Source organism: Drosophila grimshawi, unplaced genomic scaffold, assembly GCF_018153295.1.
Source record: "Drosophila grimshawi isolate 15287-2541.00 unplaced genomic scaffold, ASM1815329v1 contig_311, whole genome shotgun sequence".
Lineage (NCBI taxonomy): Eukaryota > Metazoa > Arthropoda > Insecta > Diptera > Drosophilidae > Drosophila > Drosophila grimshawi.
The window spans coordinates 14435567-14450445 of NW_025063098.1; the positions used below are offsets into that span (position 1 = coordinate 14435567).

General features: G+C 37.9%; 1 protein-coding gene across 1 annotated transcript in view; it reads right to left on the reverse strand.

Moving 5' to 3' along the window:
- Positions 1 to 523: 523 nt before the first annotated feature.
- The window catches only part of LOC6567259 (fatty acyl-CoA reductase wat), a 30189-nt gene continuing 15833 nt past the window's right edge, over positions 524 to 14879 (reverse strand). Inside the window, exons 2-10 of the mRNA XM_001994238.2 lie at positions 6766 to 6876; positions 4463 to 4537; positions 4269 to 4381; positions 3945 to 4193; positions 2281 to 2536; positions 2006 to 2198; positions 1330 to 1569; positions 995 to 1252; positions 524 to 912 (exon numbers count right to left, since the gene is read on the reverse strand). Of these exons, the coding sequence (XP_001994274.1) occupies positions 822 to 912; positions 995 to 1252; positions 1330 to 1569; positions 2006 to 2198; positions 2281 to 2536; positions 3945 to 4193; positions 4269 to 4381; positions 4463 to 4537; positions 6766 to 6850 (1560 nt within the window). The 5' untranslated portion in view covers positions 6851 to 6876 and the 3' untranslated portion in view covers positions 524 to 821. The remainder of the gene's footprint in view (positions 913 to 994; positions 1253 to 1329; positions 1570 to 2005; positions 2199 to 2280; positions 2537 to 3944; positions 4194 to 4268; positions 4382 to 4462; positions 4538 to 6765; positions 6877 to 14879) is intronic.

A 14879-nucleotide genomic window follows, 5' to 3' on the forward strand; every position in this document is an offset into this window, starting at 1 on the left:
CATTTCAACGTTAACTTACTCTCTCTATCTCTATCTCTCTCTCTCTCTGTCGTTCTCTCTCGCTATCTCTTCTCGTACTTCTGACCAGTGAATACATTTCATATACAGTTTATCAATTGATTACTTTACGTTTATTCTCCTGTCGGAAAAAAAAAGTTTCACCGATTCCCCATCCATTGTTTTTCAATAATCCCATCTGACTGTGCACCAGACTTAATCCTCGTTCTATGAATTCCACTTTTTTATGACATTCAAAAGAGAAATCTGTTGCACTAACAAATGTTTATTTAAGTTTCATTGCTGGATTAGTTCGTTTTAAATTGGGATACAGTGTAAATATAGTAAGAACTATTTGATGTGCCATTTGATTAAACTGAACGATAAGAAAATTGTAGCATAAATACGGATTGGTATTCCAATCACACATATCAATTTGAATTTTTTAGTTATGACAAATTTCTTGTCGTTGAACTGTTCCTATTCATGGTCATATAACAGGTAATAAATTAAAACACAACTCAAATTTGCATGTCCCAAAAAATATAAAGCGATTTTTATTTTGCGATTCGATTAGTTTCGTACATAAATACATATATACACAGTGAGTGTTACATATAATCAACTTGAGCAGTAGTACAATTAAAAACTAAACTATACAGATATCGGATAGAGCGCTGTAACCGTAGGACTAAACATAATCATGATCTAAATCTAGAACTAAGCTACGCCGAAACTGAAAATGATGCTGTGACAATACAAATGGACAGGAGAACTTCCCATTTTGTTACGTTAACACAAGTACATCGGATACCCTATGGAGATTAAAAGAATATAAGCTTCACCAGTCCATAGAGCGCCCAAAGTGTTAACGAATAGACGATGCCCAGCGTACAATAATGTAGAACCATCATGCTGTTGAAACAAACATAAAAAAAGAATGTAAGATAAATGAATAATTCAAAACATGAACGTGATTTAAGCCTTTGATATTTACCGTTTAATACGTCTAATGGATTCGGGTAGATTGTTGGGATCGTCCTTAACAACATAGAGCCGCAGCCCATACAAACTGACTTTAAATAGATTTTTCCAGTCAAGATCACGCATATCGAAGGCAAACAGACGCTTGTCTCTCACATCTAGTTTATCAACCAAATTCCGCACGTTATCGTTGTCAAAGCGAAATTCATTCGAGCTGAAGAACTTCAGAACGTTGCTGAACTTGTGTATCTTGCGATAGATTTTCAACATTCTGCAAATGAAGAAAGTTTCGTTCAGTTTGAGTAAATATGTTGCAAGTGTTGCGAGTGCAATTAAATTGAAACATACCTCGGTTTCTTGCCCATGAGAACCATAATCAAGTCCATGAACATGGCGGGCAATGTGTGGTACAAGAAGCAGAGTATGTGATACTGCCACATGTGCGGCACAATGGTGAAGCACGGGTACCAGATGGACTTGCGCATGGGTATATCGTTGACATACTTGAAGCCCGTCTGCATATAATTGCGCCAGGTGACCATATTATCCGTATCCGGTACATAGTTATATATGGGCGGCGTTTCATATCTACACAGAGAGAAAATTGTTGCAGATTTTAATTATTATATTTATTTTCTTTATAAAATATTTAGGTACGAATTATATAACGAAAATAACTATGAAAAATTTAAAAGCAAAGTATCAAATTTGCGAATAACAATTAAATTAAGAAAAACCCATTTTACCAGGCTTAAGAGAAAATCAAAAGCTTTGAATTTAAAATTCTGAAATCTCGAAACTTATAAAAGAAATACAACGTAAGTGCAGACAATTTTTAAGGTAATTATCTATAAACTTCCTTATAACTTATAAGCGACTATTGATTGAAGGCCTTTCTATACTTCGAATAGACTAAATTAGAAGTTAAAGTAGTGTGAGCACATTTTGCGCCCACTTGGGAAAGTCTAAAGTAGAGGCAACTTGATTTTCTCAAATGTCAGATTGTGTGGCAAGCAATACTTACGTATTTCGTGCCACATCCCAGGCGCTGGCCAGCAAGGCATTGACGCACATGTCCACCGGCACAATGTGCGCTTTGTTGTCCATGTTGCCGGTGAAAACGCGCAGGACGCCGGAGCCAATGCCCACAATGACACCGCAGGGTCCATACATATTGTCAATCCAGCCAGTCACCGGCTCACGATAGCTGGTGATCACTAAAAAAATAGAACACAAATACCCAAATCCCAAAATGAAGTAGCCAGGCATAGTGAAAGTTGTATAAAAGTTGTATCTTACCGATGCCGGGTCGAAATATGGTAACGGGCAATTTCTGTGCATGCTGGTGGACCACATTCTCGGCGAGCACTTTGGTGTAGGTATATGTGTTCGGATATCCCTGGATAATCGTCGGCGTCAGCGTATTCAGCGTGTGCTCGTCGAGGCACTCAGTCAACTTGCAGGCATTATCCCCAGTCATCATGCCAGTGTAGAACTTCTCCTGTATGTAGCGCATGTTGCAGTGTGCAAATGCCGTCGAGACATGCACAAGAGCCTGCAACAACATTATGTATGTATTCAAATATATACCTATATGGTGGTCTCACAGTTGATATGCCAATGTGCATAGTTCTTAAATAAATGTATTCCCAACAATAAAGTTGGTAACTTTGTAGCCAAATTATATAGACTCGTAGTGGCAATTGACATTCAGAGTATTCGAATATAAACTCAATAGAAAATACTGGTAAGCTTCTCATAAAGCCAGATATGGTAAGAAACTATTAGGCCATGAATATGGGTAAAAAAAAATGGTCGTCAAACAAGAACACAATTCCTGAATGAAAATGACGAGACTCCAGAGCACAATCTGACAAATAAGGACCAGGAATAATGAGTGTCCCAAGTAGCCTAAGATTGTCTAGTCTACTTGCATTCAGTATAATTGTTTTCTGTTTTTATTGAATTAAAAATAACAGATCTAAATAATGAGTGTTCCAAGCTAAAAATAAATGAATGATTTACATTAATAAATTAATTGTGTCAAATTGAGTCCGTAGGAGACCCAGATCATGGTATAATTACTCTTAATACGCTTACAAGAGATTTTGTTAACCTTATCAGAGAATTAGAGAGAGAGAGAGAGAGAGTTAATTACAGTGAGAGAGTTAATCTCCTGTTGTCAAAAAAACCGTTCGCAACAAGGACTGCGTTGTGCGAGCTCTAATTATGTATTCTTAATCAGCTTTTATTATGTTGACCACAACAGCGAGTATTCAAGTCAACGCCAATGAACATGAATAATTGGGACACATGCTCAGCTTAATTGTGTTTGCACTGAGCACAATTATTCTTAATGAGGATTTTATTGAATTTATTTAACCATACCAGAGAGTTTAAATGTGAAAGCTACTTAAAATATTACAGCATATTCTATAGAAAACTGTTCAATATGTATTGCAATAAATTCACACATATCGCAGCAAGTTTGAAAGTCAGAAATATAATTATTAAAATAATGAGGGATATTAAATTAAGCCAAGCAATGAAAATAATCAGGAAACAATGGCAATTTGCCTTTTTGATTAACCTTTTTCAGACGGGTATTATGAACTAGTTGAAATAAATATAGCATAGCTGAGTATTAACTTGTGGAATTCATTCAGGACATATTTATCGCTCTTACTTTCGACAAATCATGGATGTAAAGAATAATAAATTGAAGGTTTATGGCAAGAGAACCTGACTAGGATACGCTCTTAACCCTGTTCATAATTATATTTATTGTCTTAAACTGAGGCATTAATTTTATTGCCACAGTTTCCCTTAAGTCATGTTTTGCTTAACAAAATCTGTGTTTCTTATCCAATTTTATTGAATTTGCTTCAGATGATAAATATTATGTAGGGGCAGATTATATGAATTGGGAAGCTATATCTTTACAATTGTGTTTCAAGCCTCACCTTCAGGTTGACAATCTCTTTGGCCAGCTTGATGATCTCCTTGGTGCCATGGACATTGATGGCAATGGCCATTTTGAGCTTCTCATCAAAACGCACCGTGGCCGCACTGTGCAGCACAATGTTGACATTCTCCTTGATTATCTCGCGCTCACGGTGAGAGATGCCCAGGCCCGGGAGCGAACAATCGCCGCTGATGATTGCGATCTGGCAGCGATACTTTGGATTGATCTGTTTCATTTTGGCAAAGACCTATGGAGCAGATAACATAGATAATTTGTAATTTGTAATTCGTTCGGCATTGTGGCTAGTATAGAAATCATTTACCGGATCATTGAACAAATCCTCGATGCGTGCATGGGCATCCTTGCCCTTTTTGGTGCGTATCAGCAAATATATTTGAGCCACCTCTGTGACGCGCAACAGTTTCTCAATAATAACTAGCGGACAAATCAATTCGTTAGTAAAACAACAACAACAACAGCAGCCATATAATAAAATTCAAGTCACGTTCAACTTACTTTTACCAAAGAAGCCAGTGCCGCCAGTGAGGAAGACGCCTTTATCCTTGTAAAACATTTGCATGGGCGACTCATCTGCAAAGATCAATGCAAACAGCCATTAAACAATTAGCCAATTTGATGCGCATCATTGTGCAAGCGCCACCTCACTCACCTCACCCCTTAAGCCTCCCCCGTGGCAGTGGCAGTGCCACTTGGCTGCCGCCAATGCTCAACGCTTGTTTGCCACCCACTTGACGCGCGTCACGAATTTAAATGCGCGCCCCAAAAGCCACTTCAATTGCGCATAATTCACGCCGTCAGACATACACACACACACACACACATACGCACGCACACACAGCACGTACACACACACACACACACACACACATGCACATACACATACAGCAGAGAGTCACTGGCAAGTCACACGTAAAGAGCGTTTGGCATGTGGCTGCATTTTGGCCATATGTCAAAATGGCAACAACAACACTCAAAGTTAACGCCAATGCTGACATTGTTGTCGGCTGTTGCTGCCACAGCTACTGCTGCTGCCTGCCACTTGTGGGGCACTCATAAATATTTGCAAGTTAGCAGCTCGTCGAGCTATTCATCTATCGTACAATGGTACACACAATCGCACACACCTACATACACACACATTTGTACACACAAATACATATCTAAATGTATACACTCGGAAAATCGAACTGAAAACTGGAGAGATAGTAATAGTTTCTATATACATGGAAAACATATTCTCAACCTTAAAAATACTTATCCTAAATCGGTAGATAAAAAATATGATGTTTTTTTATTTAAAGCAATAATTATTTTGTATTGTGTATAAAGGCAAGCCTTAATTTTTGAGTGCATGGTCATCTAACAGGAGTGGAACGTGTAGGAAGTTCCACTGTTGTTAGATGACCATTCACTCCTTCTCCCGTCCAACCATCTTTAATTTCGCCATAGGAACTGTGCGAAATATGAGTTATTGTATGAAAATCTTTTTAGTTTGCCAAGTTATTCGTACCGAATTCGGCAGTTATGCATTTTATAATACTCCTCGCGTTAGAACAACAAATAATGAAGATTGGATCATTAAATCGAATAGTTATAATTGTAGAAATTCATTTGATTTGGCGATTTATTTTTCTGAGTGTAGAGCATGTATGTAGACATTATTCTGTCTTCAAGGTGCTGCCGCTGGCTGAGTCCATCTGCTGCTGCTGCTGTTGTTGTGGGCTAATTGGCAATCGACGACGTAAATCTCTGTCAAGCTGCATGTCTAATGCAGGCTAGTCACACACACTTAAACACTGTGGCCACTCGATAATTGCATAATAAGTGCAACAATGTTAAGGACTTACAATGGAGACCACCCAGTCACCCACTGGCTGCTGCTGTTGGCAACGGACGCAACGGCATCAAGCGTTTACAAACACACACTCATCCACACCAACAAATTCATATTCATACAAATACTGGCTGACACCTCGAGCCGACACTTGTTCATCTTATAGCATCACCTACCAGCCCCCAGCCCCCAGTCCCCAGCCCACATCGCCCTTCCACTCGCCTAGCGGCAGACACCCCCTGGGGTCGCACTCAAACCAAAAGCACTTGGCGCGCTCACTCAAATGTTTTGTTTACCTATGCTAATTGGCTTAAATGCAACTCAAGCGCACTTCTCATCGCGCCAAGCCGAAACTGAGCCGCCAAAAACCCCACATACTCGACGGCACCACCCCAAGCTAACCCCTAACTGCCACCCAACTGCCAGCCAGCATTGTTTATGAGCGCTTCGGAATTGAGCTGCCGGGGCCCCACCAAACGCGTGGCCTCACTTTTTCGAGTGCGAGTGTGCGGCATGGGGCATGGGACATGCGGCATGCGGCGTGCGCATTTAAAGCTTTTGAGCGCTTTGGGGCATTTGTTCAGCGACAACAGCAACAACAGCAGCACTTTGAGTGAATTGTCAACAATTGTGTTGGCTCTTTGGATTTGCGAGCCGCCGTTTGTTGCCGTTGTTGTCGGCGTCGTTGTCTCTCGCAGACAAAAACTCTGTCACATAATTTGTCAATTTCAACAATTTTTGCCACCCACTCCCGACCAGGAAGACAAATGTAATTCTTCATGAATGCTTATTGTTTTTTGGAAGAAATACCAAAACAGGTTACTTGTTTGCTTTCGGTCTGTAAGTGAGTTACATTCTTTTTTCTTTTTTTTTTTTTGCGGTCATGCAATGAACTTGATCCCGGGCCATGGGGCAGGTGACCCTGGCCGTGGCAGTGCCCTTCACTTGTCTTTCGGTCACTCACCTTGTATGCCAGTGATAAGCTGACAGTGATCGTCCAAGGACTTTGTGTATCCATTTCGAATGTTCATTAATTTCGCATCCTCCATCGTGGTCAGAAGGTTTTTATGTCGGGCTGCAAACAAAACCAGAAATTATCAGGAAATTAATGCGATTGTTTTGAAAGTATTTGCACTAAAATCAAAAACAACTTTTACTCGAGACCCTTTTAGTATGTAATTAAATCTTAAATGTAAATGTAGTTTTCAACAGTTTGTACAGACATTTTTTTGAAGTTGATAAGGCGCATCAGGAAACTACTTTAAGCTAATTTATTAAGAATTCTCCAGATATTGTATTAAAATGAATACTGGTATTATTTAACTGAACATACTTTTAACACAGATTTTAATTTTAAGTTTTTTAAGTGAATTGAAAACGCTCCTAGAACTCAATAACAATTTAAACATCTTTCACTTGAATTAAGTTCCTTAGAGAATAATCGAATTAATAGAAAAATGCTAGTAATGCTTTTATAAAGACTAAAAATGTCTCTTCAACTTAAAGATTATTTTGTGTGACTAATATACTTAATCTTTTATTTTTTTCATCATTGTTAGGCAATTATTTAAGCGATTAATTAACAATTAACAAGTCGGAAACTTCCTGTTGTGCAACACTTTCATTTCACTTGCAAAAACTTAAAGCCCATTTGTACCAATTGCTGTCGAAATTGAATAACTTTTGTAGAGCATATGTATAATTCTTTTTGCTTTATCAATTTAAGCATACTGGCTTTAAAGGGGCTTTAAAAAAGGCAATGGATTAAATTACATATAGGCTGTAAGCCATTTTTTTCGCCTCGTATGAAGTTTAAATCGACAGAGTTGAGGTCAACAGGTGTGTGAAAATAAAATTGTTTAATTCTTTAAATTCATGATGTCATATGTCCTTAAAATATTTTATAATAACGCCACTCTTATCAATTTGTTGCATATATCAACTCAACAAAGTACATGCATTTTTACGTACATTTTTTCAATGAAAGAAATTCATGCTTTTCACACTGCTGCACTTCCATAGATTGACGTTGGGTCATTTTGAGCTTAAGGCTGATTTCCGGCTCACAGATTGAATTGATTTGATTATCTAACTAATTCGGAAATGTTTCAATTGAAATGGATAAGTGTGTTAAATGTGTTCAACCGGCGCGGCGGCGGTCTCTATGCGACTGTTTTCGTGGCTACTAAAAATCAAATATAAGCGAATTTCATTACGAAATTTAATTAAAACTTCACTCGGGCTTTGTGCTCTGCATGGCATTGGACAAGGAAAGAGCACCAATAAATATGTATAATGAAGTGCCAGACGCACCTGTTGACAAAAAAAACGAGACAAAAACGCAAAGCCCAATTGAAAATTCAACTCAAATACAATTTTAATAAAATCCATATTATAAGGCACAGTGAAACCACAACAGAAAGTGGATCTACGAAATCCAACATAAAGCAAGAGCCCTCGATTTTTGTTGTTGGGCTCTTTTAATTAATGCTCCCGAAAAAAAAAACTTTAAAATATATGTATAGGTCACAGAAGCTACTGTACGTTTTAAATATGCAAGAAAAGTAGGAATGCTAAATAAAGAACTTTGGGAATGAAAGTACTAAAATAGCAATCCACTTTTAAAGTCGGCTGCTTACACGATATTTTGTTAATGTGGAATAATATTGAAGTATTTAAAATTAAATATTTGAATTGTTTAAAAATATTGCACATGTTGATTTTATCATATATAATAAATAATTATTAAAAAAAAAACATGAATAATTTTTTTACTTAAATGCATTTTTATATGTATTTGTCTGAATGAAATGAAACTACTTGATTCTGAAAAGCAATAAATCACTTTGCACTGCAAAAAAAACACGTTTTTTTCAATTTTTCAAATATATGCAAACTTATATTTTTATAAAACTTTAAATATAACAACAACAAATAAATGTCAAAGCTATGAGTTGGGGAATTTACATGTATACACAAACAAATTTAAATGGTTGAATTTATATTTAAAACCAACGGATTCTGAAACGGACATTGCTATGTGCGTTATTGATATGTACACATTTATTTAAAAGACTTACGCGATATTTTTTAAACACATTTAAATCAATTCTTGCATAAACTGAATAATGAATAAATATTTCTTTACATTTCAAAACGTCATATATTTAATTTATTCAATTTTTATAGAGCAAAATTATTTAAATCAAATTCAAACCTCGAATTGTATATTAAATTATAGAATAATATCGAAAACGAGCACTTCACTCTTGTATGCATTTTTTCTGTGAGTGATTTTAAAAGCGCAGGACTTGGTTGAAGTTTCTGCTTAAAATATACGATTCACAAACAGGTCTACATCAAACCAAGAAGGAAGAGCACCTAACTTGAAAGTGCAGAGCGCATTCAAACGTTTCTATATGAAATTTATGATGGAGTAATCCAATTCGCTTAGAGCCATCAAAATAACTATATATATAAAACTATATAAAACCATTCAGCTCTTCAACAACTTTTTGTGCATAATATACTGTAATGTTTTGTATGAAAACATGACGCCAATATAATAATTAATATTTTAAATATATTTACATGTTGTAATATATACTTTCAGTTAAGTGCACCCATTCCTGGAGGAGTTCGGTCAAGTGGTGCTCGTACGAACAACAAGATAATTAAATTGCAAGCTCAGCGAAATAGAAACACAATACTCGTACAATTGTGAGCTGGACAGAAGTCTTGAATAGAATTTAATTGTAGCGCGCATGTCGATGACGTTGTGGAATTTTAATTGCGCACAATTTGAAAACGTATAAGTCTAGATGAAAAAAAAAAACCCAGTAGTAAACAAAAATAAAGCCATTACTAATAATGAAAATGGAAAATAAATTATATGACAATTATATGAATAATTTACAGGATTATCAGCAAGTTCAATGTATGTCCATATTATTTGAAAATGGCCAGACACATGCAATAAATGTAAGGAAAGCGATTCGAAACGAATGCATGCTGGGCAGAACAATAACAACAACAACAACAACATAAACAACATAAACAACAAACAATGGGGCCTGAAGCGTGGCAGGGCAAATAATACGAAACGAAACTGAACATTAAATAATTTGAGTGTCGAAGTCTCGCACAATTAACCCATATTTGCAATGGAAACCGGCAAGCTAGTCAGCCAGCCAGCCAGCCAGCGAGCAAGCTAACCAACCAACCAGGCAGCCAGCCAACCAGTCAGTCAGTCAGTCAGTCAGCTGGCCAACTAGCATGTTGCATTTCACACCAATTGTGGAGATTTTTCGACGCTTGGCTCGGCGCGCACTCATTCGTATGAATGACGAAAGCTGTGTGAGGTGAGAGGTGGGCGGCGGCGGCAGGTAGACGTTGTATGCTCGGGTGGATGGGCAGCTTGCCAAGCTGACTGACTGACTGACTGACTGACTGAGTAACTACATGGCTGGCAATGTCGGCCAGAAAGCCACAGTAACTGATTGCACCACATTGCCAGCCACAACGCCAACCAACGCCAACCAACGCCGAACGCACTCCACGATTTCCCGGCTACTTTGGCTATCGTTTCGATTTTGGGGTGTGAGGCTTCTGCTCTGGGGTCGATTTTGTATGCGAATTTATACATTGTTTAAGTATAGACCACAGCTGCAGGCGCTGCCATCTCCATCTTGTTGTTCTTGTTGTTATTTATACTGTTGTCTGTTTCTTCTGCCTCTTCTGCTGTTGCTTGTTGTCGACACCAACTTCCATTGGCGATGCACATCGAAGCGCAGCTAATTGAAACATTTTGCACAGTGTGCCAAACCGATGCAAAGAGTCCAGCAGTCATAAATATTAATTTAAAGAATGCAAAGCTTATTTAATAGCCAATTGCATAAATGAATATTTTGACAATTAACGATAGATTAACTGTTTTAAATTGATCATTTTTTATAGGTGTGTTTGTTGATCTAACTTATCATTATTTACACAGGTATTTGGCTGGTTTCCGCTGAAGTGCTTTTAATTGAGTTAATTATCAATTCAAACAAGTGACTATTTTATACTATATATCTACTTCGAACTACTAGTTTATAAATTCAAAATTTATAACGCAAGTTCCGTGATAATCACTGCTAACAATGAACAAATATTTTTCATAAGAATTCCGTTATTAATATTGATGGCAATCGCAGTATCATTTGCGATGGTTATAGTAGTTATAGTTAATGACAATTTGATTGCAATTGTTGTTTGTATAAAATTAAATGATTGGCTTTTGCTTATGTACATTATTTGAAATAGCAATTTACTAAATTTGCTGACTTCTGTACGTATGCCTCGACATATGCATATTTAAATGTTCACAAAGATTAATATCTATTTAAATCTGTGACTCATTTATAAAAATGTGTATAATTACAATTTAATAAAGATTTTCAGGGCTATGCTTGAAATAATTTGTAGTCGGTAGCTTCATTAATTACTATATTAAAGCCAAAGCTTAAACGCAACGCTAAACATTGTAACTATTATATATATATATATATATATATATATATATACATATGTATCTTCTTCATTAAATTGACAAGGCTATTACACATAAGAAGAAGTTCAAAAGAAAAAGCATTTAGCACCTCGTGATTTCAAGTACAGTATTCACTATTGAATTTATCATGAATCCAAATGATATCATTAACGCTTCTCTGATCTTTGTGCCACTGTTTGAAGTTACCCATTCCAATGTCAAAGTGCTTTTGGCACTTTTGAAACTATATACATACTTCAAGCTATTTCTCTTGCTTTGCTTGTTTGCCGCCAATGCTGCTGCTATTACTGCTGCTGCTGCTGCGGCTGCTGCTGCTGCGGCGGCGGCTGCTGTTGATGCTGCTGCTTGAACAGCAAAATTCGAAACAATGGACAAAAACACAAAAGTATGAACCGCAGCAATAACAACAAATGCCCTGAAAACTGAATGCAATGCAACAACATTCATTGCACCGTCGACAAACTCAAAATCGACGCCGCTCGCAGATTTCAATGAACCCAAATGCGAATCGAAGTCCCAACACCAGCATCGGCATCAGCATCAGCATCAGCATCAGCCTCGACGCCTTTGCATCCTCGCTGTGCCCCATCTCCGATGCCCCGGCCCCATCAAAAATGCCCACTCGCTTACTTACTGCTTGCCCGCATTGCCGAGGCTCATTCGCTTTGAATTTTATTTAATGCTTTTGTAATAAAGTGTAAAATTGTGAAAAAGTGCAAACAACAACAGCTAAAGGAGCATGCTGGCGTGCCGACCGTCCAGGGGAAGAGCCCCATTGCATAATATCAACAACATCATCATCAACGGTAGCAACAACCACACAACACAAACAGAAACAGCAACAACAAGAACAAGGGCATAGCAATAAGAACGACGACAACGACGACAATGACGGCAGCAGTAGCAGCAGTGGCCACATTAAAAGAAGAAGAAATAATTAACAGCAACAGTTTGAAAGTCCATAAAGCGAAAATGGTTGTCGTTGTTGCCTTTGCTGCTATTGCTGTTGTTGTTGTTGCTGCTGCTGCTGTTGTTGTTGTTGTCGTTGTTGCTGCCATCAACTGGCAAAGCTTTACTCTCCGCTCTTCATCCTTCATTCTGCCACCGCATGTGGCATGGTCGTACAACTTCCGACTTCCGACTGGCTGACCGGCCAACTGTATTGCTGGACTACGGTAGATTGTTTGTTGTTTCTACTGTTGTCTCCCTGTATGTGTGTCTGTGTGTGTGTGTCGCTGTGTGAGGCATTTGTATTGGGTGTGGCATATTGGCATTGGTATGGCGCCACCCACCCACGCCACCCACTGACAGAGACGACACAGGCAAAAGTCAGTGAGAAAATGTACGTTAAATCTATTAAAAGATAATTACGTGAAGACAAATGAACGCTGGATGGGGAAGCAGGCACGCTGGCATGGAGAGGAACTGGAACTGTCTGTTGTCTCTGCGGTTGTCTGCGCTGCACACATACATATGTATGCCATTATTATTCGCGTTCCCTGATACGATAACGCTAATGGATATGGATATTGATTATAGTTTTTATGCTGCTGCTACTGATGCTGATGCTGCTGCTGTTGCTGCTGCTGTTGCTGCTGCTGCTGCTCGGATAATGATCATTTTGATTAAATTGATGCGTCATTTTATGAGCCGCAATGGTATTGAAATTGAGTGGTTTGTGACAGCCCGCCTAGTTTATGGCAATGCGATAATGATTCGCGCTGCCAACAAGATATTCATGATGGCCCACTCCACGCCAGGGAATCTCAATTATTAGCTGCTTCAATGTGTCTATATGTCAATGTGTGTGTGTGTGTATTGACGTTTAATTAACGCAGCCAAACGCGTATACGTAATTATTTGCAGATACATTGACTTTAATCATTTGAGTTCATATTTATAGAACGTTTGCCTTTGCAATTAGATAGTCCAGTCGGCGGTTAATAGAAAGAAATGATCAAGCAATGAATGAAAACTAGCCAAGCAACTCTCTATGGGTATCATTAGCTAAAGTGAAGTGAATAAACAATTTGAGTTTAGTGCCGACAAGGGTGATAATGTGTTGCATACTAATTACGTGACTTTGACTTTGTTGTTTGCAACACGATGTGAATCGCAAGGGTCACTAAATTGCAAGTGTGGGATTTCACAGATTTTACTGCAACTATTGTTCGCAAATCGAAAACAAAAAAAATATAAGTTCTTAGAATGCTAATCAACTCTAACACTTCAACTTCAAGTGTGTGTGAGTGTGTATGAGTGTGTGTGTGTGTGTGTGTGTGTGTGTGTGTGTGTGAATGAGTGTGGGGCACGTGTGAAGCTTGTGCATGCTTTTATTATCTAATTAAGAGTTTCAGCCAAAAAGACAAACATTTGCAATTACATGATTACGTGTGTTAGCAATAAGGGTTTTACCCAATGTCAACTTGAAGCTGTTATCAGATTTTGTATCTTTGGGGCCAAGCCAAATATTGTTGCGCATGCGTAAATTGTAGGTAGCTTAGGTAGGGAGGGGGCAGGCTAATGAGCGTTGTCGTCGACGTCACATTGTTGATATGCCCCATTGATGCCATTGCGGTTGCGGTGCTTGCCTACCTACCCACCTGCCACGCCCCCCTTTCTGCAGTCAAACACACACAGACTCACATAAAGATAGCTACATCTGTTGTACGCAGCTGAGTGTAACCAAATTGTTGTTGGCTGACTGGCTGACTGGCTGGCTGGCTGTCTGACTGTCTCTCTGCTTGCATGTTCGCGTTTCAATTGTTGGTAATGGGCATGGCCATAACATTTATGTATGAGCCAGGCAAATACTAATAATCAGCATTGCCTCGCACTCGCATTGCCACATGCCCAAATAACAATCAAACATCAAATCAATTTATACCAAAATGCCCTGCCATATTAAACGATTCGAAATTGTGCGGCTACTCAACCAGGCTGAGTGATATCTGACACGTATTTAGTTTGAATTGGCCAATTATGAAACAGTTGAATGATATCTAAATAAGATATTAACCATTCGCAGCATTGTGCAATTATTATTATGCACATACGTATAGCATTTAATTCAATTACATGATTTCTACAACTTACAATTAGAAATCGTTGTTCTCTTTTAAGCCATCCTGCATTTCGTGCAGCGTTGAAAACAACTTAATTATCCGTTTGTTTGCGCTTTTCGCAATGAAATTAATTTCACATAATTTAATTTCATTTTATAATCAATTGAAATCGGCGCTTCGATTGAGCTGATTACATTTTTATTACATTTACGGCAGCATTTTCTAAATCAAATGCAATTGTTTCGTTGCGCCATTATTACACCAATTAATTTATGGCTAATATTTCAACACTGCAGAAAGCACAGCAAAATAATAATAAGGAAAAAAAATAACCACACAAGTCGCGTACTGAAATCGTATTTACATAATTCCCGCATTATCAATGACAGCGCCAAACAAAAAATTAAATTAAAAAAAAAATATATATATATTTATATATATAACAGCAGACCTTACAAAATC